The sequence below is a fragment of the Hyperolius riggenbachi genome, chromosome 2 (assembly GCF_040937935.1).
Source record: "Hyperolius riggenbachi isolate aHypRig1 chromosome 2, aHypRig1.pri, whole genome shotgun sequence".
Taxonomy (NCBI): Eukaryota; Metazoa; Chordata; class Amphibia; order Anura; family Hyperoliidae; genus Hyperolius; species Hyperolius riggenbachi.
In genome coordinates this window covers 457,388,668-457,416,482 of record NC_090647.1, presented here as the reverse complement: position 1 = coordinate 457,416,482, position 27,815 = coordinate 457,388,668, and the positions used below count along the sequence as shown (strand labels likewise).

Genomic DNA, 27,815 nt, shown 5'->3' with positions numbered 1-27,815 from the left:
ATTGACGCATGGGCAGCCTGCAGCGTAACAAGCTCTACGCACGGGTCCCGCTGCACCATGGCGGCGTGTGCGGCCCGGCGCTGCCTATCGGTGTTCAGTCGGTTTCGCCAGGGAGGCTTGGCGAGCGGTGTCAATGTGGAGCTCCGGCTGGCCCGGGGTGCGCTGCTGCGCCCTGTGTGCGGCTGTCGCTTTCAGCAGGAGCGGGCGCACTCCTCCCGGTAATGTAACCCTGTGCCATGTGTGCATTATTAGTGGGGCAGTATGAGTTGCGGGCTGGGGAGTGCGACAGTGACGGCGCTTGGAAATCACATGTGGAACAGCCAAGCTACGGCGTACATAAGTTTATGCAACACCTACCTAATGCTGTGTGCGGGCGTGCCTCCTGGGGGCGCTGTGCTCTGTTTATACATCATATACACAGTAAACACGGCTTATCTGGCAAATACGGCACCTTCAGGCTTTGCAGGATCACCTTGTGCTGACGTCCTAGGCCTGAAATACAGGGGGCTGCTTAGGAATCGAAACGTGTGCTGCCTGCTGCAGCTTATGCTGGAGAATCCCTCTATAGTAAACTCCAAGGGACTGGGTAAAGTAGTTTACTAAATCAGAAATTGTCATACTCAAGCACACTATGTACTGTATCTTAATTCAGTCAATAATTGGGAGTCATCCTTTTTTGTTTCAATGAGTGAACAAAGACAGTGTCTTGAGCTAGATCACAGTGATCAATATGCAATAATTTGCATGTGGTAATCCTGCAACAGCTTGCATAGGAAGCATAGATCTGACCATTTAAGGCAGATACCTTATGTACTCTATAGTGTGCTTCTCTGTTCATATTTTTGTGGCGGGTGAATAATGTAGCAATGCAGCCATGCAGGGGCAAATTGCTTAGCAACCAGGCAACAGGTTACACACTGGCTGGTGCCTTTGAGGGAATTAAGACAGACCCATAATAGTGTGCAGATAGCGAGCAGGCTACAAGTGGCTGCTAGCCCACCTGCGGACCATGGCTCAAGGGCCTCTGATGCATGCTCCTGCCCACTTTCCGCTATAGCTGGACAGAATACTGCAGGGGCCAAACTATAACAGACGTTTTATTATTTCTGGGTTTACTATTCCAGACATTACACCCATGTACTTATTTTGATTGGCTGGAACCTGGACATTGAGTTTACTATACCTGAAGTTTTACTATATTAGAGTTTACTATAATGAGATTGTACTGTCATCTGCTGTACAAAACATCTCAGTGTAGAAAAGTGAACTCACAAATTATCATTTTATTGTTTTACTAGCTGACCTAAGCCCGTTTAAAAATGGGCTCTAGGTCTGTCGCCGCGCATGTGCCCGCCGCGCGCACACGTCCGACGCTTACACACTCTTGCCAATGTAATGCTATGGGTGTGATTTCACTAGAGCGATGTGAATTTATAATAATCCTCCATAGCATTGCATTAGCAAGAGCTTTTCCAAATCACTAAGGCCCGGTTCACACTTGCGGTGGCCCTCCGGAATCGCCGTGCCGCCTGCAGAACGGACGGAACGGACGCACGGCATAGCAATTAAAGCCTATGCGTCCGTTCACATGGGTCTGTTCTGCAGAACCGGAGCCGGACCGGATCCGGGCCGGATCCGGACTCCGGCCTCCGTTCCAACATGCGCTATTTTTTCATCCGGCCCCTCCGGCAGCCGTATCCGGGGCGGAGCCGGACTGCACCATCCGGCCAATACAAACAAATGGGAACCGGAGGCCGCACAACACACTGGCTGAGAAATCCGGATGTTCTACCCCACTTCCTATGCGGATTTTTGCGGCGATATTGGCTGGGGACACATGGGCAAGCATTTTGGAGTGGAGCAGCACGAGCTGGAGGTGTTGGCAGGATGTTGGCAGCATGTCGGAGGTGGAGGTGAGTGCTAAACATCAGAGGGCCTGATTCCACAGGTCCCCCTTCTGCTGACCTCCCAGACCCCAACATTTTTTTTTTTTTTTTACGTTAACTTTGCCAAACGGATCCGGATCGCATCCTGATTACCACCTGATGCAACCTGACCGGATCCGGATCGGATCCGGATCAGAACCGTACGGTTCCGATCCGGATCCGGTCCGGATCCGGTCAGGTCATCCGGTCCGTTTGGCAAACAACCGCTAATGTGAACCGGGCCTTAAGCTTAGAAAAGGCTTCTGGTGGGTTTCAGCCCTGAGTGCGTTACTGCAGAGGGTGCTGCCTGGAATACCACACAGCCTCCCACATGTTACAGTACTGTGGGAGGGTGGTCGTCCTACACTGTCAGCCTTTCAAGAAATGCTGGAGGCAGGTCAGGAGCAGTGGCGAAGCTGTGTTTTCCACCTAGCTTATGGACAGTTTTAACATCTGCTTATTTGGTGCCACAGCTCAGTGTGGGATTTACCCTTGTTTTGTGCCCTTGCTTACTATTTTTAATGATCTAATAAAGGTTATATTTTAGTAGAGCCTATAATTATTTTTATTTTATTTATTTATTGTATTTATAAAGCGCCAACATATTGCGCAGCGCTGAACATTAATTTAGGTTACAGACAATATTTAGGGGTGACATACAGCAATATGACAATACAGGAATACAAGAAAACCAGATCACACACCATAGTATGAGTACCAGGTAATGCTTAGTCATTCACTGGATGGAGCATGGAGATTAGGCAAGTTAGGTTCACTCAGATGCATAGCATGGGTTCACAGTAATGGAGGTGCAAGATCAGGTAGGGCACAAAAGGAGGACCCTGCCCAAAGGCTTACAATCTAGAGGGAGAGGTAAGGACACGAATGGTAGGGGACCAGAGTTCAGCTGTAGGTTTAGAGCACTTGTGAGGGGTAGTAGGCCAGAGTGAAAAAATGAGTTTTGGGGGCTTTCTTGAAGATGTTGGAGGGGGCTGCCCTAATGGGTGGAGGTAGGGAGTTCCATAGTGTTGGAGCAGCTCTTGAGAAGTCCTGGATTCGTGCATGGGACTGGGTGATGCGGGGGGGGGGGGGGGGGTTAGGCGAAGTTCATTGGAAGAGCGGAGTGAGCGGCTAGGTGTGTACCTCTGAGTAAGATCGGAAATGTAGGTTGGACAGGTTTTGTGGACAGATTTGTAGGTCAGACACAGTATCTTGAATCTGATTCTGGACTGGATAGGAAGCCAGTGGAGGGATTCTAGGAGGGGATCTGCCGTGGTGGAGCGATGGGAGCAGTGGATAATTCTGGCTGCCGCATTCATGATGGACTGCAGTGGGGCTGTTCGGGTCATAGGGAGACCAGACAGCAGGGCATTGCAGTAGTCAAGGCGGGAAATTATGAGGGCATGGATGAGGAGTTTGGTGGTGGCAGAGGTCAGGAAAGGGTGAATCTTACAGATGTTACGAAGGTGGAAGTTGCAGGACTTTGTGAGGTTTTATTAAAAGGCTTTGTCCCCTTGTGGGATATGTCCTGAGCTATTTTCCCTGATCCCTTCAAGACAAATGTGTATAGTTGTGAATAGTCCTTTCAAAGCTCCAGCCCTGCCCCAGCCGGTTGACCTACTGCTGTACTGTATGTTGGTAGTGGAACCAGTTTGCTGGGTCTTCTATGAAGCTTCTTCTGTCTCAATTATGTACCCCTGCTTTTCTAAGTTTCTTTTTTGTTGGCTCCACCACAGCTGGGATATCTACACCAATGTCACCCAGTCTCCCTGCAAGTAGCGGAGTAGTAGTTTCTCCATTTATGGTCAATGTTTCTGCCTTTGGCATGCATAATTTACATGTTAAAGATAATACCAATCTGCTTCTAGCCTAAGTGATTCGCAAATGCTGCCTGTTGCAACATGGATGGCTGTTGTGTGCTGTCCAGTCTGAACTGAATAATAAAGCCATGGAGCTGGTACAAGTCCTGTTGTGAAGGAAGGTGCATAATGGGTAATGTAATGTAATGTGATGGACACTTGGGAGGGATATCTATAGCTGAGCTCTGTAATGTCATAGCTGTATACACTCTGGAGACAGTGTTCCCTGGCTGAAGTCTAGCTGATGGAAAGTAAACGTATAGACTTGAGAGAATTTGCAATATGCTAAAGTAATCTGCAGAGTAAAGTATAGTTCAGACAGATGCCTGTCATCCATTCGGTAAGGCAGAGAACACACTTTTGTTGTAGTGCGTCTGCATTTGTGTGTGTTTGGGCACAATTTCTTTCGTTCCATCCACGATTTTCCTGATGTGGCGGAATACTTTGTCATTGCAAATGCATGTAGTAAGAAGTATATCGAGGCTGCCATATTTATTTCCTTTTAAAAAATACCAGTTGCCTGGCAGCCCTGCTGATCTATTCGGCTGCATTAGTGTCTGAATAATACCAGAAACAAGCATGCAACTTATCTTGTCAGATTTGACAATAATGCAAGAATCACCTGATCTGCTGCATGCTTGTTCAGTCTATGGATGAAAGTATTAGAGGCAAAGGAGCAGCAGGATAGCCAGGCTACTAGTATTGCTTGAATTAAATAAATATGGCAGCCTCCATAGCCGCCTTGTTACAGTTGTCCTTTAAAGTGGATCCGAGATAAACTTTTACTCATTGCATAATTGTGTTCCTTTCATATAGTTTATAGGGCATTCCTCAAGCCAAATACTATTTGTTTTGTTTTAATACTCTAATTCCCTATAAACTAAACAAGCATCGCCCACAGCTCCTTTTATGCCTTGGCACTGTAGCAAGGGCTTATGGGAGCTCAGTCTGGGCAGAAGGAGGAGGAGGAGGAGGTTACTAGCCATTGATTTTAGAGGCAGAGGGGAGGAGGAGAGGGGACTGAATTTACACACAGGAAAGTTGATAGCATCTCCAGCCCTCAGCCTGTGACATTGTGACAAACATACCATGGCTGCCCTCATTGTATTACAGGAATAAATAATCATAAACTTTTGAAGCTGTTTGCAGCTAGATATGCTGTGTAAACTATCTCTAAACTTTAGATAAGATATATAGACAAGTTACTTGTTATAGTTAGTTTTTCATCTCGGATCCGCTTTAAGCTTTACAAGCTTTTCAATTTTATTTATGTAGGCTTTGTTTTCCACTTAGGAACAGACCAGAAGGTAAAGTCCTGGAAACGGTGGGCATATTTGAGGTGCCAAAGCTCCAGGGAAAATATGAAACCGGCCAGGTAAGAGATGGTGATCAGGTGATAGACGGACTTGAGTCCTTTCTACTATAAAACAAGCCGTTCCTCATAAAAATAAAAAAAATGTGTATGCCAGTCACTAGGTACTTGCTACGATATAAAAAACATAAGTTCTGTAGAGACGCTAGCTAGATGAAAGTCAGCAATAACTGCCTCTGCCAAGAATCCTACATGTGTACGGCAGCTCCTGAACTCTTTTGGCCAGCGACTCAGCTTGGCGGATCGCTGTTCTCCCCACTCGGGCATGGAACAGAACATGTCACTGGCTCAGCTCTATTTTAGTAGTTTGCATTCAAGCCTTTGGGCCTTTTCTTGTCCTACAAAGAGCTTTGTGTCTAGAGAGGTTATATTAATAGTGGAGGCTTTCTGTAGTGTCTAGGTTCCTAGATCTAGTGCGGTTAGATCTTTTCCTTTTTATTCATTCAGTTTCTTTGTATTTTAAACTTTTCTTGCATCTTTTGCAGCTCTTCCTTCACAGTGTCTTTGGCTACAGAGGCATTGTTCTTTTCCCATGGCAAGCAAGACTTTACGATCGAGATGTTGCTTCATCTGCTTCAGAAAAGTAAGTTTACTATGCTTGTTAAACATTCCCTAATGTAAGAGCAGACTTAAGAACTATGGAAGCAAAATTCTGTAGCCTATGCTAAAAACCGTATTATAAAGCTTGACATTCACACAGTAGTTAAGTGAAAATTCAGTAGATCTGAGAACTACTGAAAGCCATCTGGGCTCCCAGGACTTGATGCTGATCGGTGTTAGGCGGTCGGGGAGTGGTTAAAGCTGCAGGGACAGCCATACTATCTCATGAAAAAATAAAATCCCACATTAAGTAGATAACTACTTGTTCTACTTGCCTAACATATGTATTTTACTGTCGACCTTTTGATTTCATTAAATGTTATTGAGTAAATAGAGAACTGTTCCTGGCCTCTTCCATTTTGATTCCCTCTGACTGAAGCCAATCCTGATGTCATTTCCTCCCTTACTTTTTTTTCTTCTCCTAGAAACTGCACTGCTTTGTACATACATGTGAGCACAGATCATATTTCAGCAACTCGCTGAACTGCCCTCAGCCAGTCAGTGAGGAGCAGGAATGTGGGAGGGTTGATGACAAGCTTTTCTTCTAGTCAACAAGGACCAAATAGAGCCAGGCTGACTGAGATAAGATTTATTACAGCAGAAACATTTCTGAATAGATTGGAGTGCTTGCAATGCAGGGTAAGGTTGCAGGCTGCATAATAAACAGAGTAGTGGGTAAATGAAATCTTATTTTTGTGGCTGACAATCCCTCTTTAAGAACTAGGATATATTGAAATAATCATTCCTGGACAGTAGCTTTGAAACATCCAGGGCAGATATGAGATGGCCACGGTTATGAACAGTGGTCTAAAGATATGATTACCGTTGCCTGCTGGGATCAGGACTTTGGTTACAGTCTGGGGCAGTGTGTTGTACAGACACATCTCTAGCCTACAGACTAGTGCTGCATTCTGTTGCTATGGAGGGTGGAGAACAGGCAATAGCACAGTACACTTCAGAACTGCTTCTGGTGGGCAGAGTAAGGAGGTGAACTTGAAGGGGAAGCAGACATGTACCGCGGTCGCTAAATTCAAGGTGTGCTGGGTCTTTATGCACATGCTAACTTCTCATCCAAGATACTTCTGTGTGGCCACCTTTGCCAAATGTCATCTAGAGTGTGTGTATATGTAGATTTTGGATAGTTTTCTTAAAAAAACAACAAACGTATTTGTTGTAAAAACTAATAAACCCAGTTGCCCTATTTCACATCTGTCCCACATTATTTTGTATTAATTAGTGTGCGACTATGAGAGCCTTACAATATCTATGGACATTGGGAATTAATAGCGGATAGAGGTTTATTGAATACATTTTTGGCATAATTTCAGCAAAATGTTAACTGCACCCTGCCCACCTGTTCAGGACTCTCTTTAAAGGGAATGTCTAAGCAAAATAAAAAAATGAGTTTCACTTACCTGGGGCTTCTACCAGCCCCATGCAGCCATCCTGTGCCCTCGTAGTCACTCACTGCTGCTCCAGTCCCCCGCTGGCAGCTTGCCGACCTCGGAGGTCGGCGGGCCGCATTGCATACATTTTTACGCATTCCCGCTAGTGCAGGAACATTAAAGGAAAACTTAAGTCCACTATAAAAAATGAGATTTACTCACCTGGGGCTCCCCTCAGCCCCCAGCAGCCGATCGGTGCCCTCGCAGCCCCGCTCAGATGCTCCTGCACCTGCCGGCGAACACTTCCGGTTTGGCCGTCACCGGCCGACAGGCATGGGAACGCGAGTGATTCTTCGCGTTCCCAGCCTGTATATTGCCCCCTATGCTGCTATTGCGGCCAGCTGGTCGCAATAGCAGCATAGGGGGGCGGTATACAGGCTGGAAACGCGAAGAATCACTCGCGTTCCCATGCCTGTCGGCCGGTGACGGCCAAACCGGAAGTGTTCGCCGGCAGGTGCAGGAGCATCTGAGCGGGGCTGCGAGGGCACCGATCGGCTGCTGGGGGCTGAGGGGAGCCCCAGGTGAGTAAATCTCATTTTTTATAGTTGACTTAAGTTTTCCTTTAATGTTCCTGCACTAGCGGGAATGCGTAAAAATGTACGCATTGAACCAGTAATGCGTAAAAATGTATGCGTTAATGTTCCTGCACTAGCGGGAATGCGTAAAAATGTACGCAATGCGGCCCGCTGACCTCCGAGGTCGGCAAGCTGCCAGCTGGGGACTGGAGCAGCAGTGAGTGACTACGAGGGCACAGGATGGCTGCATGGGGCTGGTAGAAGCCCCAGGTAAGTGAAACTCATTTTTATTTTGCTTGAACCTTCCCTTTAACCACTTCTCTACCACAGGGTTTTTCCCCTAAAAACCACAGCAATTTTAACATTTTAGGGAGGCAAGGGTTAATGGGCCTAATGGGGGTAAAATTTATTTAAAAAAAAACCTAACTGATGCTGATCACTCACTAATGCTGTATTAGTTATCTGAGATCCTCTCACGAGTGATCTCAGTAACTGTAACAGCATAGTGACTGATTCAGTGTTTACACACATTCTGAATGAATGAGCACTGCCATTGGCTTTGGCAGTGCTTATTCAAACTTGTAAGCACTTTGATTGGCTGACCAGCGGGTGCCGATCGCGACCGCGCATCCGCGTGCACGCGAACGCTCACAGTGGGAAAACAAACAGGAGATGCCTATCTACGCCCCTGTGCCCCAGGTGAATTTTAAAGGGGCGTAGATAAGCGTGGCAAGGGTTGCTAAGTGGTTAAGATGTCCTTAGTAGCCAAAACATGGGTCTCATTCAGATCAGAATCTGACCAGAAAGGAATCTATTCTTACCACACACATTTTAATAGATTTCAGCATGAAATATTTAAAAGTCTATGGAACCTAGGTGGCCCTTTTTGTTACACCCAGATAGTTCTGTCCTGTAAGGCACCAGAGTTAGCGGATTGGGGGCCCCCATGTCTCCCCCAAGGTTAATAGTGCTCCTCCGGGACCCTGCAGAGTACTCATGGCAATCATTACCACCGGGAGCTCCCTCCAGTGTCCTTCTGTCTTCTTCATAATCACCTCCCCCCAGAGCCTGTTCTCTGTCACCAGATGATGTGTGTATCATTAAACATGGCGCCCGGGTCATGAAGCATGGGCGCTGGTGAGGATGAAGATGGAAGGATACAGACTGGAGTACTATTAGTTTGGGTGGAGACTTGGGGGGGGCAAGTCACAGGCTCTGGAGCCCCACCCTTTTTTGAATTTTAGCTTCCATCCATTACAATCGATCGCAGTTGTTAACAGGAATTTCCTTGACAGCTGAATGCTTATAACGCTTGTAGGTAAGCAGCTCATTGAGAGCAGAGCTGCCAGTTGTGCTGTAAATACACGATGCGATCCGGCGGCTCGATTCGAATCCCGCCGCTGCCGCCCGGATCGATTCCTGCTCGTCCCCGCGGGCGCTTCCTTATCTTCCGCTCGATTTCCGCTATTGTCCGCCTGCGGGTATCGAGTGGGGAATCGATCCGCGCGGTGATCGGACATATCGGAAATTATCGATCGAGCCATCAGCGGCTCGATTGATAAGAATGATCGACCTGTGTATGCATTACACAGCATTTTATTCATCTCAGTCTGAAGGCCTTTTGTTTAATGAATTCCTTATTACTGTAGTATGGTTTCTATTCATTCATCACAATTCTTTGTTTTATGTTGGCAGATCAGACCCATCAGCAGCTCATGGATCCAAAGAGGTTAAAGGCAAGACACATACTTACTATCAAGTACTAATAGATGCCAGAGACTGTCCCCACATAGTAAGTGTGTTTTAGCCAGAACGCAATGCCTACAAGTGTTTCTTTGTATGTACGTGGATTGAGCTGTTACCGATATCTTGTTTTTATTTCATGTCAATATCCATATTGTATATTTTTCTGAGGAAAACATTGACTTGTTCAATACTACTGTTCCCTGCTGTGGATCAGATATTTTGTTTGGAGACATGCTTCAGTGATGACTTTTTTTCTTTTTCAGTCACAGAGATCACAGACAGAAGCAGTGACGTTCCTGGCAAACCATGATGACAGCCGAGCTCTGTATGCCATTCCTGGTATGTGAGCTGACATCGCTTGAAAAGGGAATTGTGCACATTTTTCATGCAAATATATGCTGCTTGGAAATGAACCAATATAATCCCACATGGGCTTCATTGGATTGGTCCATTCTCAATCTGCTCGGCATTATTTGCATCTTATTGACCATCCCCACTGAACAGTATCAACTTGTTTTCTATGGGAAGCTTATTTTCTAGCTGACGGTTTCATTTAGACCAGCCAGGTAAAACCTGTTTGAACTGGCGCCAGTTCAGTTTGCCGTATGTACTCAAGTATAAGCCAAGTTTTCTTTTTTTTCAGCAATCGAAATGTGCAGAAAAGATCAGTGTTAAGCTGCCCACTAACGGTTCAATTTCTAGTGAAAAATCGTTCGAGCGATCAGAAATTCTGATCGGATTGGTTGTAAATAATCTCCATTGGTGGACACAATCGATTATGAACGAGTGAAAAAAATGTCGCCCGAATGAATTTTTGCCGAACGAAAATTTGGATTTTCTTTGTGGTCGTGATAGATAGGAAGCAATGATTGGTTAGTTGATGGTGTAGTGAACGATTTTTCGTCCGATTAGAATTTCTGATCGCTCGAACGATTTTTCACTAGAAATTGGACCGTTAGTGGCCAGCTTTAGCTTATTACTTTAGTCACATGGTGTGCCATCGTACAAACATCAGACCGTAACAAAGAAGGGGGGTGTATGGCTGAACCCCACTTTGTATATTGGATGAAATTGCCTAACTTTGGGGGCACATTTGGCTAGCTATATTGTGGAAGTGAGCCGCCTATTACTGTGTCTGAGACCATGTCTGACTACTTATACTGGGGATGGGGGCTACCTAATACTAAGAGCACATCTGGGTGTGTGTGGCACCTAATAAGTGCACATCTGGCTAATATTGGGGCACATTTGGATAGCTATACTGGGGAGTGGGGGGGGGGGGGGGGGGGTGGATGCCATCTAATACTGGTTTCATAGGTAGAACTAGATGACTTGTATTCAGATCAGCTTCTACTCTAACATATATGCTACCAAATATCAACATTTCAGGATAAAATTAAGCCATCAATAGGTTTGATTTGCAGCCTGGCCACATGGATAACAGTGCTACAATGCTGTCTTATTTCTGTGTCTAGAGATAAGATTTCTTTAACCTGTCCATTCTTTGTTTTTCTCTTCTGTTGTAATGTGAAGGTTTAGATTATGTGAGCCATGAAGACATCCTTCCATACAACTCTACAGATCAAGTCCCCATACAGCATGAACTGTTTGAGAGATTCCTCAGCTATGATCAAGTCAAAGGTAAAAGCCCTTCTATTTGTTCCTTTCATATTTGATGCAGAGTAAACTTGTTCTCTTATTGTATGGCCCTTTCACTTTACAGTGCCACCATTTGTAGCAAGGGAAACTTTGCGTGCATGGCAGGAGAAGAACCATCCATGGCTAGAACTGTCAGATGTGCACAGAGAGACCACTGAGGGCATCCGAGTCACCGTGATCCCTTTCTACATGGGAATGAGGGTCTGTCTTACAATGGTTTATTACTTTGTGACTAAAAAAAGCAGTGTCAGAATAAGTGGGGTTAACGTCAACTGTAGGTTGCTGAGGCAGCGAGAATTTGAATTGATAACCAGATATTTTTTTATTTTAAAAACCTAATTGAGCGTTCTGTCAGTGTTTATATTTGATGCAGTGTTTTAGAATAGCAGCTGCAGGCTGGTGTGGCGTGCACGGAAAGTTCTCCCTTTCTAATACTGTATTAATTTAACTATTTATACATTGTTTGGGCTTAAAATATAATAGATTTGCTTCACAAATGCAACAAACCAAGGGGGTAGGGTCAGCACCAAACACTGATTTACATATATACCAATCAGGCGTGCAGAACAGATCCAAAACACGCATATACCAAAAATAATCAACAAGAATCCATAAAAATAATTAAAAACCAGGTAATGGGTGGACCACTAATATATCATGTTACATGACAGTAGAAACAATATAAATACACCTCAGTAATCAACTACTGTTGGTAGCTCAAAAATGAATAATAATCCATACATGGATATGAAGATATTGTCACAAAGTGAATAAAAATATTGCACCATAATCCATAAACAGTCCATAACATTACTCATGACACACAGTGAATGAGTGTGAAATCTATATGTGTGCTAGTATACATACAATTCCATATGCACACATCAGCAAGGCCCTGAATAACGTGACAAATATTTGCAAACCAATGTGAAAAATAAAAAAACAAAAGTGGGATTACAAAGGTGAGGGGAATAAGGCTGCGTGTACTGGGTAGTCAGCGCTACCAAGGAAAGAGTGAAGGGGGGGGGGGGGGGGAAGCAGAGGAGCAATAAGGGAGTAGAGGGGAGAGCTTACCATCTAAAGGACATGGAGGAAAATTGGGTCACCCAAAGCCGTCGCGATTCGCCGCTGTATAGCGGCTTCTTCTGGGCTACGTCACTTCCGTTAACAGCCCATATTTATATGGACAGAAGAGGGAGGGGTTGGTTACTACCTAATCAGTTTGTGCGCGGCCGCGCAGAGGATTCCAGCTGATGCACCTAAAAAGGTGCATCCCTCCTACCTATCACGCAAATGTTATGGGCAAGATGAGGGCTATAAGGATAAAGATGTAATGGGAGAATACAAAGTACAAGTTTCCCACAAATCAAAGGAAGAGAATGGTTATGAATATAAGTAAATATTAAATCAATCAAAACTAGGTAAGTCATAAAAAATATATCTATCATATTATGTTATGCAAAGCGCATATTACACATGATGCTAATGACACAGTACATGACAGAGGAGCCATCTAGTGGCCATCAATATGACATCAACTACATGAAATTTTTATATTGCTGCTTTGTATGAATATGTATAAATACAAAGTATGTTTTCACATAAAACACCACATCAATTAAATGTAATATAGATCATTGTAAATATAATATTGCTCAACGGAGACATCCAGACACTGTAGAGGCTGTAACGTTTATGAAGAGATGTCTTCAGAGGCTGATATAACATGAGGTTCCTGTATATCCTATATATCCTTATCATTGAATATGATATTCCATATGTTCCCAGAATCATAGGAGGGCCTATTTTTTTACTAGAAAAACAGCACAGTAGAAGTATCAAAAAATATGAAATTAATCATAAGGCCACAATATGGGCCAAGAGACCCCTATAAAAATATTCTTCTCTAGTTTAGTAATCTATATTGTATATAAGACCACTCCAAGTCAAAACTCAAATCTTAATAGATCAATCATGAGGGGGTCCACTCCCAAAACCCTCCCCCACAGACAATAAAGTGACGTAGCCCGGAGGCGATCGTGACTGCGTTGGGTGGCCCGCTTTTCCTCCGTGTCCTTTAGCTGGTAAGCTATCCCCTCCACTCCCTCATTGCTCCTCTGCTTTCCCCCCCTTCACTCCTTTCCTTGGTAGCGCTGACTACCCAGTACACGCAGCCTTCACTGGCAATTCCACTCGGCCTGGTCATTCTCCTTTCCGCATCCCTTGCACACCCTTTACACACCACGGTATTCCTCTGTTTACCCTTTGCTTTTCTTCCCTCACCTCTGTAATCCCACTTTTGTTTTCTTATTTTTCACATTGGTTTGCAAATATTTGTCACATTGCGGACCTTGCTGATGTGTGCATATGGAATTGTATGTATACTCGCACAAATATAGTTCACACTCGTTATTCACTGTGTGTCATGGAGTAATGTTATGGACGGTTTATGGATTATTGTGCAATTTTTTATTCACTTTGTGACAAGATCTTCATATCCATGTGTTTTTCATGCATGGATTATTATTGATTTTTGAGCTACCGACAATAGTTGATTACTGAGGTGTATTTATATTTTCTACTTTCATGTAACGTGATGTATCAGTGGTCCACCCATTACCTGGTTTTTAATAGTTTTCATGGATTCTTGTTGATTATGATATATAATAAAGATGTAACTCTTTTTGATTATATCAGAGTGGTGCAGTGTTTTTCCAGATCCCTCTTTTCTCTTTTTTGGGGGATTTGCTTCAAAAATGCAACAGTTTTAGGAGCAGCTGCCTGGGATGTATATTATGGGTTTGTAGAAAATGTTTGTGCCCCATTTACTGTATATAATCTAGTTTTGCATTTTTCTCACACAGGAAGCACAGAATTCCCATGTGTATTGGGTAAATATCTGATCATTTCCATATATGGTGTAGTTAAAGCTTTTCTATTTTTCATTGTGATTTGATGATTTAAAGAGACTCCGTAACAAAAATTGCATCCTGTTTTTTATCATCCTACAAGTTCCAAAGGCTATTCTAATGTGTTCTGGCTAACTGCAGCACTTTCTACTATAACAGTCTCTGTAATAAATCAATGTATCTTTCCCCTGTCAGACTTGTCGGCCTGTGTCTGGAAGGCTGCCAAGTTCTTAAAGAGAACCCGAGGTGGGTTTGAAGAATATTATCTGCATACAGAGGCTGGATCTGCCTATACAGCCCAGCCTCTGTTGCTATCCCAAACCCCCCTAAGGTCCCCCTGCACTCTGCAATCCCTCATAAATCACAGCCACGCTGCTGACAAAGAGCTTGTCAGAGCTGGCTGTGTTTATCTCTATAGTGTCAGTCTGCTGCTCTCCCCGCCTCCTGCAGAACTCCAGTCTCCACCTGCATCCCTTCCCTCTCTGCTGATTGGAGGGAAGGGATGGGGGCAGGGACCGGAGCTATGCAGGAGGCAGGGGAGCAGCTGAGACTGACACTACAGATGTAAACACAGCCTCACAGCATGGCTGTGATTTATGAGGGATTGCAGAGTGCAGGGGGACCTTAGTGGGGTTTGGGATAGCAACAGAGGCTGGGCTGTATAGGCAGATCCAGCCTCTGTATGCAGATAACATTCTTTAAACACACCTCGGGTTCTCTTTAAGTGTTGTGGTTCTGTGATGAATCTCCCCCCTCCAGGCCCCTCTCTGCACACTGCCTGTGTGTTATTTAGTTTATGGCAGATTCTCTCTTCTCTCTTATCTTTTACAAGCTGGATAAATCGTCCTCTGAGCTGGCTGGGCTTTCACATACTGAGGATTACAGACAAGGGCAAAGCTGTTTGCAAGAAGAAAAGAGCAGCCTGAAACTTCAGTGCATGAGAGCAGAAGGGGGAAAGAAACACACAATGATCTCTTGAGATACAAAAGGAAGGGTGTATACAGCCTGCTTGTGTATGGATGTATTTTCTATGTGTGGACATGCTGTACACCTACTTCCTGTTTTGGTGGCCATTTTGTTTGTTTATAAACAAACTTTTAAAAACAGTTTTTAACCACTTTTAATGTGGCGGGGAGCGGCGAAATTGTGACAGAGGGTAATAGATGTCCCCTAACGCACTGGTATGTTTACTTTTGTGCGATTTTTAACAATACAGATTCTCTTTAAGCACTTGCAGATTGCGATATAGAAGTTTGGTTAAAAGGCTGATTTTATTGCTTGAAAATGGAATAGTAATTTTAAAGCTAACTTGAACTAGTTTCCAAAAAAATTTAAAAAACGCGTATGACTACATGACTTCCAGCTTGGGTGATTTCTGCTGCATTTAGCTTGGCAAGGATGATTTGCCAAGGCTGGATGGGGTGGAATGAAATTAGGTCCTCATCAGTGAGCTTCTGTGCAGCTTTGCCCAGCGATGGGCTAGGAAGCAAAGGGGGAGGCACTAACTTGGGTTTGTACTGCATTCTTGGACTGGTTAAATCATAAAGATAAAATTGGCAGTTAAAGGACCACTATTGCAAACAATTGTACATTTTAAACTGCATATACACTCACCTAAGGGATTATTAGAAACAGAACTGCCTAAATTCTACATGGCATTGATTCAATAAGGTGCTGAAAGCATTCTTTAGAAATGTTGGCCCATATTGATAGCATAGCATCTTGCAGTTGATGGAGATTTGCGGGATGCACATCCAGGGCATGAAGCTCCCGTTCCATCACATCCCAAAGATGCTCTATTGGGTTGAGATTTAGTGACTGTGTAGGGCCATTTTAGTACAGTGAACTCATTGTCATGTTCAAGAAACCAATTTGAAATGATTTGAGCTTTGTGACATGGTACATTATCCTGCTGGAAGTAGCCATCAGAGTACATGGTGGTCATGACGGGATGGGCATGGTCAGAAACAATGCTCAGGCAACCCGTGGCATTTTAACCACTTTACCCCCACGCGTACGGATTTCTCCGCCCCTTTTTTCCCTCCTAAAAAACCAGGGACGGAGAAATCCGTACCTTCCGCGCTACCGCCGCTGTCCGCGCTCCCGCCGCTCGTGCGCGCGCACCCGCCGCTCGTGCACGCCGCCGCCCGCTCGCCCGGAGATCAATAAACGGGAAAATCCATTCCCGTTCGTTGATCTAAGCCCCCGCAATGATCTGCTGCTTCTTTCAGAAACAGCGAGATCATTGTGCGTCTCCCAGCCTCCTACTGCTTCCTGTAAGCGTCCTTCCAGACGCTTACAGGTCGCATGTAAACAAACACTCTGTGGCCATCTTGTGGCCAAATAGTAAACTACACCCTAAAAGCATTTTTCCCCACAATCCTTCAGGGCAAAGGTGAGACGTAGCTCCTCCCAGGAACAGGAACAGACAGCACTTCCCCTATAAAAAAGTCACATGGTTAGTCCACCCTCAGTGCTGTTTGTTCCTGCGTCCAGGCAGGTCGGCATCTCCCCTTTGGGTGAAGCCTGTGTGCTGGGCTGCAGGTGGATCTCTCTGGGTGGCTGAGACTGTGGTACTGAGGCAGTCTGGCCATGCGCCCCAGGCTGGAGCTTTCCTGGGGTTTGCCTACCTTTCTCTCCCGCTTCCAGGGAGAGCAAGAGTGGAAGGCGTGGGTTCCCCTTGGCGGCCTTGCGGCGGAGTGAGCAGGACGGAGGTAAGCCGGCGGCCATGTGCAGCGTGGAGCGCATGGCGGCCATTAGGACGCTTGGCCGCGTCCGGATGCGTACTTTCCGCCGGGTATGCCGAAAGTAACAATTTGTAGTGCCGGCTCATTACTCTCTCTGCAGCTTCCGGGCCGCCACTCATCCATTCGCGGCAGGCCAGGTATGTTTCAAGGGGAAGCTGCGCAGGCCTGTAGCACTGTTGCTCAGAGAGAGTTTGTCCTGCGCTGGATGTGTCAGCTGGAAGCATGTCAGACGCTGAGAGGATTGAGAGCAACCAGGCCGCCCAAAAGGTGAGATAATGGTTTCTCTTTCTGGGCTGATTGTGCTATATGTGTGAGCAGAGTTACATGCCTTGTTGTGTTGTTGTTTATGCCAATACTAAGGCTTCTGCTAAATCTGCTGCTGCTGCAGATAAGCATAGGCATCCTCCTAATGATAAAACATGCCCTTTGTGCAATTTTTATGTTGCCCTATGCAAAAACTCTGTCAGTTGTGCATACAGAGGGTTGTAGGGGAGGAGCCGGGTCACTCTGCTCAGGATACATTGAATCCTTTAGAGAGGTGATTAATGCTTCATTGGAATCAATTAAGTCCTCATTATTGAATGCTAATCCATCCACTTCTCAGGTTGCTGTATCTGGAGTATCTGTGACTGAAGTTGATAGTTTCAGACACTAGAGAAATAGAATCTGAATCTGTTTCAAAGTTTAAATTCTGTATTGAGGATGTGGTAGCTGTTTTGTTTATTCATAATCAATTATACAAAGCTGAAGGATCCACTTAATTAAAAGGTGGATGTTTATTTGAAAAGGTCTTGGGAGGCTAGTGCGGCTATGTTTAGGCCGGCTTTTACCTCTACATGTGTGGCCACAACTTTGGAGCTGTGGATTAATCAGCTCAAAGCTAACATACTGGCTGGTGCACCTGTTTTGCAATTGTTTAATTCTATTGCTATTTTCATTTAAACTGCTGCATATTTTCTGCTGAAGCAATTAGGTTTACTGCCAGGTCCATTGCTCTGTTTCTATTAGAGCCTTGTGGCTTAAAATATGGGATGGTAATATCTCATCCAAAAACAGGCTGTGTGGTGTCCCTTTTTCAGGTGAATTGTTGTTTGGTCCAGAACTGGATTCAGCTTTGGAAAAAACATTGAATAAAAATAAAGTTTTGCTTAAGAGACAGAAGACTGTGGTAGCAATATTTTTCGTAAGCCAAGGAGTGATCAAAAGGATGCCTCTAAGGATCAAAGTAAAGGCAGGAGGTGGACTTTTGACAAGTCCAGGAAAGGGGGCTTTAAGTCTAAAGCTCTAGAGTCCCAGTAAGAATCCCAATGACTCGTGTCAGGCGGTGGGGGGAAGGCTAAGATACTTTCTCTTAGGTGGGCAAAAGTGTCAAAAAATCCATTTATTCGCCAGACAATGTTTGGTTTCCAAATAGTTTGCCCTTCCTTCACCATCAAGATTTGTGATCTCAAAGGCCCTAAGAGATCCCACTCTGGTTCCAGAGATTTTGAGCATATTGCAGAACATGCTAAGACAGAATTATTATTATTATTGATTTATAAAGCGCTAACATATTCCGTGGAGCTGTACAAGGTAATGGAATTCATCCTGTGCCTGATTCTGCACCTAACAAACCTGAGTCGGTTTATGAAAATTTTTCGGATGGAATCAGTAAGGGAGTTATTGTTTTCAGAGGCCTTTATGGCATCTCTGGATCTAAGAGATGCATATTGGCATATGCCGATTCACCAAAAATCACAAAAATTCTTAAGTTTTGCAGTGAGAATAAATGGGATGGTAGAACACTACCAGTTTGTTTGCCTCCTGTTTGGGATCACTTCTGCCCCAAGAATGTTCACAAAAATTCTGGGAGAAGCATTAATTCCGTTAAGGGAACAATCGATTTTAATCATTCCGTATTTAGACGACTTGCTTATTCTAGGAAGTTCAGCAAAACAGCTGAAAATCCATTTGAATCTGGTATCGGAACATCTCCGATCCCTAGGTTGGATCATCAACCTGGAGAAGTCCTCTCTAATTCCAAGTCAGAGAACTCAGTTTCTTGGCATGCTAGTGGATTCAGTAAAACAGATGATTTTCCTTCCTCCCAAGAAGATTCTGAAGATAAGTTTGGCAGTGAAATCATTACAAGGGGAAGACAAATTTTCCCTAAGAACGATTTTGTCGGTGTTTGGGTTAATGTCATCCACGATGGTGGCAGTTCCCTGGGCATTAGCGCATATCAGGAAGATACAGAGGTTCCTCCTAGAAAATTGGGACGGTCGTCCACAAACATTAGATTTCAAAGTCAAAATCCCTCAAACGGTGTGTTGTCTCTGCAACAGTGGTTGGAGGAATCCTACCTTGTGAAGGGCAGGCCTTGGAAGGGGCCTGTAGACAACGTAATAACTACGGATGCAAGCGCTTGGGGCTGAGGAGCTCATATAGCTCACAGAGCCTTTTCGGGGGAAATGGACAAAATCAGTCTCAAAGGTTATCCAATTGAAAGGAATTAACAGTAGTAAGGCTGGCTTTATTTCAGGTGCAATCGATACTGTTGCAGTCCAATGTTCTGATCCAGTCGAACAACGTTACGGCAGTAGCGTTTATCAACAAACAGAGGCACGCGATTCCTGTTGTTGCAGGAGGAAGCGGATGACATCTTGTCTTGGGCAGAAAAGAATGTGTCATCCTTGAGAGCTGTTCATCTCAAGGGAACACTCAATATACATGCAGACAAACTGAACAGAAGCAGGATTCTGTCATCAGAATGGTCTCTAAACAAGGAGGTGTTTTCGCAGACATCACAAAACGATGGGGAACACCGTCAATCGATCTGTTTGCAACAGAAGACAATACCCAGATTCAGACTTTTTTTCTCTCTCAATCCAAGAGCTCAAAGCAGGGGGGTGAATGCATTCATTCAAGAGTAGAACTTTCCACTTCTGTATGCATTTCCTCCTCTCAATTTGATTCCCGCAGTCATCAGCAAATGGAGAGGTTGTCAAAATTGGATGATTTTGATAGCACCTTGGTGACCGAGAAGGAGCTGGTTTTCAGCTCTCAGGTTAGCATCAGAAGACCCTTGGAGACTTCCTTGCAGGCCGGATCTACTGCTACAAGGGAACCTGTGGCATCCGCATCCAGGAAAATTGAATCTGTTAGTCTGGATCTTAAATTAGCCTTACTCAAAAAGTTGGGAGTATCTGAGAAGGCAGCCTCTACATTTGTTACTAGCTGTAAGGAAGTTACTAGGAGGATCTATCTGAAATACTGGAAGACTTTCCATCTTTGGTTATCTGGCTCTAAGTTTGATAGCTTGTCAGTCCCAGCAGTCCTGGTTTCTCCAGTACGGTTGGGATAAAAATATTTGTGAGTACGCTTAAGGTGCAGATTGCTACCTTATCTGCTTTTTCAGGTATCCCCTTGTCTTCCTCTCCAATACTGAGATTTCGGAAGGCTCTATCTAGGAAACTGCCAGTTTACAAGCCATACGTTTCTCCTTGGGATTTATCGTTAGTATTAGAGGGGCTGTCCAAAGGTCCTTTTGAGCCGCTAGGGGACAGTTCTTTTAAATTTCTTACATTAAAGACGGTATTTTTAGTAGCCATCACTACAGCCAGAAGGGTTAGTGAGCTACAGGCCTTGTCTATGAAAAGTCCTTATTTTCAGGATAGGTTAGTATTACAGATGGATCCAAAGTTTTGTCCAAAAGTTATGTCTAGGTTTCACAGGTCGCAGGATATTATTTTGCCTACCCTCTGTGAATCCAAGTTGTGGAAAAGAGAGGATTTTTCACTCATTAGATGTTAGAAGATGTGTTCTGGAATACTTGAACAGAGCTGCAGATGTCTGGAAGACCGATTCCTTATCTGTTTTATTTCAGGGAAAACTGTAGGTCAGATAGCTTCTAAATCTACTATAGCTAATTGGATTAGGTTAGCTATTATAGAAGCTTTCAGAGTTATGGGAAGTGAGGCTCCTGCTTCATTTAAAGCTCACTTTTCTAGAGCTAGGGCAGCTTCTTGGGCTAATAATGCAGGGGCTTCGCCTGAGCAAATATGTAAAGCAGCAACGTGGTCAAGCTTTTCTACGTTCATCTGTCATTACCGAATTGATGCAATGTCTGCACACGACCAGGCGGTTGGTAGAAACGTTCTCCAAGCATTGGTCCCACCCTGAGGTTGTATTACTTGTTAATCGTCTCACCTTTGCCCTGAAGGATTGTGGGGAAAAAGCAGAGTTAGTACCTGCTAACGATGTTTTCAACAATCCTTCAGGGCAACGATCCCACCCGGGTGTTAATTGTCTGTGTCTGATAGTTGCACGGTTATGGGTAGTGGAATGTTCACCTGTCGGGTACTTGGTTAAACGCACTGAGGGTGGACTAACCATGTGACTTTTTTATAGGGGAAGTGCTGTCTGTTCCTGTTCCTGGGAGGAGCTACGTCTCACCTTTGCCCTGAAGGATTGTTGAAAACATCGTTAGCAGGTACTAACTCTGCTTTTACATATACAAACATTACATTTACACAATAAATTAACTCATTACCTCCCACACTCCCCAATTTTTATTTTTTTTTGTAATTTTTTGCTTTATTTAAAAACTATAATGGCCGAAAACTGAAAAATAATAATTTTTTCCCACATATTTTCCTATTTCCCCATTAAAACACATTTAGAATAAAATAATTCTTGGCATAATGTCCCACCTAAAGAAAGCCTAATTGGTGGCGAAAAAAACAAGATATAGTTCATTTCATTGTGATAAGTAATGATAAAGTTATAGACGAATGAATGGAAGGAGCGCTGAAAGGTGAAAATTGCTCCGGTGGTCAGGGGGTAAAACCCCTCAGTGGTGAAGTGGTTAACTATGCCCAATTGGCACTAAGGGGCCTAAAGTGTGCCAAGAAAATCACCCCCACGCCATTACACCACCACCACCAGCCTGCACAGTGGTAACAAGCCATGATGATCCATGTTCTCATTCTGTTTATGCCAAATTGTGACTCTCTCAACTCTTCAGACCATGCAACATTTTTCCAGTCTTCAACTGTCCAATTTTGGTGAGCTTGTGCAAATTGTAGCCTCTTTTTCCTATTTGTAGTAGAGATGAGTGGTACCCGGTGGGGTCTTCTGCTGTTGTAGCCCATCCGCCTCAAGGTTGTGCGTGTTGTGGCTTCACAAATGCTTTTTGCTGCATACCTCGGTTGTAATAAGTGGTTATTTTAGTCAACGTTGCTCTATCAGCTTGAATCAGTCGGCCCATTCTCCTCTGACCTCTAGCATCAACAAGGCATTTTTGCCCACAGGACTGCCGCATACTGGATGTTTTTCCCTTTTCACACCATTCTTTGTAAACCCTATAAATGGTTGTGCGTGAAAATCCCAGTAACTGAGCAGACCAACAACCATGCCACGCTCAAAATTGCTTAAAGGATACCACAGCCCACAGGCTGTGGTAAAATAAATGCAGCATGTGTAGGGAAAAAGAAAGGACATACTCACCGCTCCCCTCGCTCCCAGCCGTCGGGTCCCGCTCGTCTGCTACAGCTCCCGGTACCGGCCGACTCATCTGACCCCTGACCCGGACATACTGCTCTGCGCATGTGCAGTATGTCCAATCATCTTCCCTTCTGCCGTCGCATCATGACGGCAGAAGATCGGACACTCCCACGCCTCCTCCCTGCCCAGCGTGTGCGCTCCACTAATAAAGCTAGCGTGACATGCTAGCTGGAGTCACGCTGGGAGCGGCGATTTGGAGAGAGTGGAGGGGGAGTGAGTTGGGATGGACGGGAAGCGGGCACTTTCATAACTCCACTCTCTCTCCAAATCGCCGCTCCCAGCGTGACTCCAGCTAGCATGTCACGCTAGCTTTATTAGTGGAGCGCACACGCTGGGCAGGGAGGAGGCGTGGGAGTGTCCGATCTTCTGCCGTCATGATGCGACGGCAGAAGGGAAGATGATTGGACATACTGCACATGCGCAGAGCAGTATGTCCGGGTCAGGGGTCAGATGAGTCGGCCGGTACCGGGAGCTGTAGCAGACGAGCGGGACCCGACAGCTGGGAGCGAGGGGAGTGGTGAGTATGTCCTTTCTTTTTCCCTACACATGCTGCATTTATTTTACCACAGCCTGTGGGCTGTGGTATCCTTTAAATTGCCTTTCTTTCCCACTCTGACATTCAGTTTGGAGTTCAGGAGATTGTCTTGACCAGGACCACACCCCTAAATGCATTGAAGCAACTGCCATGTGATTGGTTGATTAGATAAATGCATTAATGAGAATTTGAACAGGTGTTCGTAATAATCCTTTAGGTGACTGTAAAATGTATATTTCTCCGCTGGCTTCAAAACTCACTACCCTATCAATTGGTACTTAAACAAATCCATATCACCATGCTAAATGAAAAAAAATTAAGGCTAATCTGATGGACAGGAGCCACCACTTTGAGAATACCTGGTATCCCTGGATACAGAATGTATCGTCAATAGGCATGATGTATTTAGTACTCTGTAATTTGGAGTATTTTTGATGCTCTTATTATAACATCACTTCTGCCATGTAAATTCAACTAGATACTATCTACCTAATTGTTTTAGAGAAAATATATATATATATCTATCATTTTTCTCTCAGAGTAAAATGCACTATTAATGACTACTTTCCTATTTTGCTGTTTTACAATAGGCAGTAAAAAAAATCTGACAGGTTTTGGACTAATCCATCTCCTCATGGGGTTTTATCAGTATCTTCTGTATTCTTTACAAAAGCACTCCCTGGAAAGGATCTGTATAAAGATGCTGGCCAGACTCCCTATTCATTCATTTGCACACTGTTTTGGCAGATGGACTGAGCAACTGATGTACAGTAAGGATTTTTATAAATGTAGAAAACCCTAAGATTCCCCTATAAGGAGATGGACAAGTACAATACCTGTCAGTTCTGTCAGATTTTTACTAGCTCCTATAAGCAGCAAACACAGGAAAAATGTGTTTTATCGTGCATTTTACTCTGCGAGAAATCTACATTTTTTGTTTTATATGTAGCAGGAAGCAAGAGGATGCAGAGGTCCTCGGGGGCTACGGGGGCCTGGAGGAAGCCTCAGGTAAGTCCAGATTTTTAATTTAGGCCACTGCTCAGGGACCCTTTTTGAAAGGCTTTTCTTTTGCATAGTTTGCTGTGATAGAGCAGGTGTTGATACTGCACAGTGCTTGCACATGGAGTTATGTTCTATATGAAGTCAGTAATGTGAATTGCTTGTTACCTTTGCAGTGGCGTTATTGCATCCGCCTAGAGAATCTTGGTAATGAAGTAGTTCAGTTGCGAGAACGCCATTGGAGAATCTTCAGTCTCTCGGGAACCCTGGAAACTGTGAGAGGTCGTGGTGTTGTTGGCAGGGTAAATACGATGTATTGTTGCCGATTTGTACTCTGAAATTCTGTTCTTTTTACTAAATGATTTACGCTTTCACATGGATTTGATTTCAGGAGCCAGTTCTGTCAAAGGAGCAGCCAGCTTTCCAGTACAGTAGTCATGTGTCTCTACAAGCCTCCAGTGGGCATATGTGGTGAGCAGCTTTATACTAAAGTGGAATGCCCATTAACAATTCTGCATTATGGACTATAGTTTTTATGAGGTTGCTGTGACCATTTTTTATTTTTGTAATAACTACCTCTGACTTGCCCAAGATGTTGATTTTTCCTGATGAGGTATGTCCAGTGCAGAAAGCCGCTTTTCGCACGCTTCCGTTGCTCATGTACGCTCCAGCCGCTCGTGTGTGTGTAGACTCTTCTAATAGTGACTGCTGCTTGCAGTAATCATTCACATAAAGTTAGGTGGATTTTTTTTTTCTTCTAATTGACAGCGAGGCCTCGTTCACCTTGAGTTCCGTTTGCGTGTCCGTCTGCGTTGGGCGGGTTTTGTGGCGGTTTTTTTTTTTTTCGATTACCTGCGTACTGTTTTTTTTTTTTTTTTTTTTTTTTTTTTTTTCCCTTTGAAACACTTTTCTAAGCGGTTTTGCTGAGCGATTGCGGTTTTTTGCTTCTTGACGTCAGCCCACTAGGATATACTGTGCATGCGCAGTAAGTCCAGGTCAAAGGGCGACAACCAGGAAATGAGGAATTAAACACTTTTTTTTTCTCTCCCCCTCCCTTAAAGATCTGTGGTGAATTATACAACACATTAAAATAAACATACTACTGTTTCCCGCATTATTCCCACTCTTCATTTCTCCTATTTTTGCAGCTCCCCGCTGCCAATAAATAACTTAATAAAATATAATTTTTAAACCTTTGGGCACGATGGCTGCAATGTAAAGTGCTTCCGGGTCAGTGCACAGTCTCCATGTACTGCTGTGCACAGAGATGAGCTGAGCTGAAGCCACAAGAGGCAGATCTCCCTCTCCCTGCTGTCTGGAGCTTGCAGAAAGGTCAGGGATGACTCATCAGATGATGTGCAGCAGGGGGAGGGGGAGGCAGTAGCAGGGAGGAACAGCTTCTAGAGACTTGTCTGCCTCTTTCTGCAGCACAATATTTGTCTAATTAGAAGAATAATTAGAAATGAGCAGGAGAGACAACTCAGCTGTTTCTACACCAGACAGGGAAAAAGATTAGTACTTATGAAAGGAACATATCTCTTCATTTAAATTGCAATTTGAGAAAGGGCCACATAACCCCTTTAAGAACCTGAAGGGAGAGGGAATATAGAGGCTGCACTATTATTTCCTTTATAAACTATGCCAGTTGCCTGACTGAGCTTTTGGCTTTAGTTCTTTTTGAGTTGCACACCTGCAGCAGGCATGCAGCCAGTGGATTCAAAGCATCTGATCTGCCTGCTCCTTCTGGGCCAGTGACTTGTATTTGGGGCAGAGCATCAGCATAGAAGTTGGGCACCTGGCATTTATTAGAGAATGAAGATGGTAGCCTCTGTAATCCACTCACTCAATGTTCACTTTAACGAATAAAGTTTGATAAGTTATTGGTTTTCGATTTTCTTTTTTTAACGATGAGAAAGTCAATTTTTGGACATGAGTTAAAGGGACCCTCAGCAGACATTTAAAATGGGCAAATTAACTTGATTTTCCTCGGCGTCCTCCTGCCTCTATGTTCTGCCCCCAGCGGCTCCGTTAAGCAACAACTTCAGCCAAAGTCATGGACTAGTGCACATGCACAGCCCCTCCAAACACCCATCTTGCTTGCGCGCCTGTTGCCATAAGCTTTCTGCTCTTCTGCAATTCACTCTTTCAAGAAGCGTGCGTGGAAAGCTGACAGCAACGGGCGAGCGAGACAGATGCATGGAGGGGCTGCGCATGCGCACTGACCCACGACTTTAGCTGAAGTTGTTGCTTTACTGAGCCGCTGGGGGCAGAACGGAGGATGTCGGGGGTCTTAATCCACTACAAGGGGCTGTTGGAAGCCCCAGGTAAGTTCATGTGTCCATTTTAATGTCTGCTCAGGGCCCCTTTAAAGATGTATGCTGATTAGTGATGAGAAACAATTGTAGCTTGAAAATTGACTCTAACCCAGAAAGGGAAAGCATTTGAGCATAATAATAAAGCCAGCAGCTGTGATTCCGTTAGCTGACAACTAGCTATCTAAGCAGCAGCCTAGAGGGCTTCGCAAGACTTAATGCTTTTTACCTCTCTGGGTTATTGGGGATTTGCATGTTGCACAATTTGTGTAACTACATCAGTGATAAAGGCTGCTGTGACCTTGTCAGAATTATTGAACATAAGTTGAGGTATCTCTTTCATTTTCAGTTTGTGTTGATTTGTTTCAGGGGAACGTTCCGCTTTGAGCGACCTGATAACTCTCACTTTGATGTCAGGATTCCTCCCTTCTCTCTGGAGAGTAACAAGGATGAAAAGACTCCCCCATCTGGTCTTCACTGGTAGCGATGTTACACAGCCTTGACTAAAACGCACTTTGATGAACTCTACCTATCAAATGGACTGTATCTCAGACTGAACAGGAAGTTGTTTTACCCAGTTCCCTAGGCTTCCCTTTTTTATCTAATATGAGAGGAGGATTTGTGTTGGAATCCCCCTCAAACACTGAAGCTGCTGCATTTTATTTAATTCCTACAGTGCAGGTCTTGTCCCAATTGCATGTCCTTCCGAAACATCAGGGAGCCTTTTGGGACTAAAAGAATTTTTTTTTTTTTTTTGAATAAAGCATTCTATTTACTGATGTGTTTGTATTTTTCTTTTCTTTGTACTATTTAATGGTGACAGAAATTACTTGACTAAAACTGGGCAAACACAATTCTTTCTTTGGGAATACCCACCTTCTCCTTGGTAGTAGGACAGCTGACAGCATACCCAGTGTTTGAACACTCTCCAAAGCCCCAACCTGCTAAAATGTTTGCTGCTATTTCAACTTCTACCCAATGGCCCATTCATGCTACTGAAGTTTGAAAGGTTAGAGCCCAGGGGTAATGTTCATAAAGCAAAGTGCTGGAGAGCCTAAAGCTATCAGCAGTGCATTGTGGTCTCATCAAAACCAATGGCATCTGATATATTGATCAGCACTATTGTCCTGCAGTAGGAGAGCCTGGGGCAAGACTATCGCACCACACCAGTCCCCTGCCTAATCCATCTAATACCTACAGAAGGCACCTCGAGTCATCTAAGCCGGTCCTCAGGACTGTCAAAAAGTGGACGGAGGAAGCCAAGCTTCAGCTGCTGGCCTGCTTTGAGTGCACTGACTGGGATGCCCTCGCGTCACCCTGCGTGGAGAAATGGACAGATAATGCCACCTCCTACATCAGCTTTTGCGAGGACCTGTGCATCCCCACAAAGACCTTCAGGGACTACCCTAACAACAAGCCATGGTTCAATGGCAAGCTACGCCGGCTCCGGAAAATCAAAGAGGCAGCACACAAGTCTGGAACGCCAGACGAGTTCAAAGTAGCCAGATACACCCTCAAGCGCGAACTTAGTGCTGCAAAGAAGGAATACTCGGACAAGTTGGGCCACAGCCTCCGGTCAAACAACCCACGGGAAGTTTGGCGAGGCCTTAGAGCTGCCACTAACCTCAAACCACCCCCTCAACAAGCG

General features: G+C 44.5%; 1 protein-coding gene across 1 annotated transcript; it reads left to right on the top strand.

The window, feature by feature from the left end:
• Positions 1 to 3: 3 nt before the first annotated feature.
• Positions 4 to 26,946, top strand: POLDIP2 (DNA polymerase delta interacting protein 2). The gene is made up of 11 exons (XM_068270089.1): positions 4 to 218; positions 5,078 to 5,159; positions 5,642 to 5,739; positions 9,412 to 9,508; positions 9,726 to 9,801; positions 10,996 to 11,103; positions 11,186 to 11,322; positions 13,986 to 14,012; positions 24,032 to 24,157; positions 24,247 to 24,326; positions 26,537 to 26,946. Exons 1-11 carry the CDS (start codon positions 58 to 60, stop codon positions 26,649 to 26,651), a joined length of 1,107 nt encoding a protein of 368 aa, XP_068126190.1. The 5' UTR covers positions 4 to 57; the 3' UTR covers positions 26,652 to 26,946.
• The last annotated feature ends 869 nt before the right edge of the window (positions 26,947 to 27,815 follow it).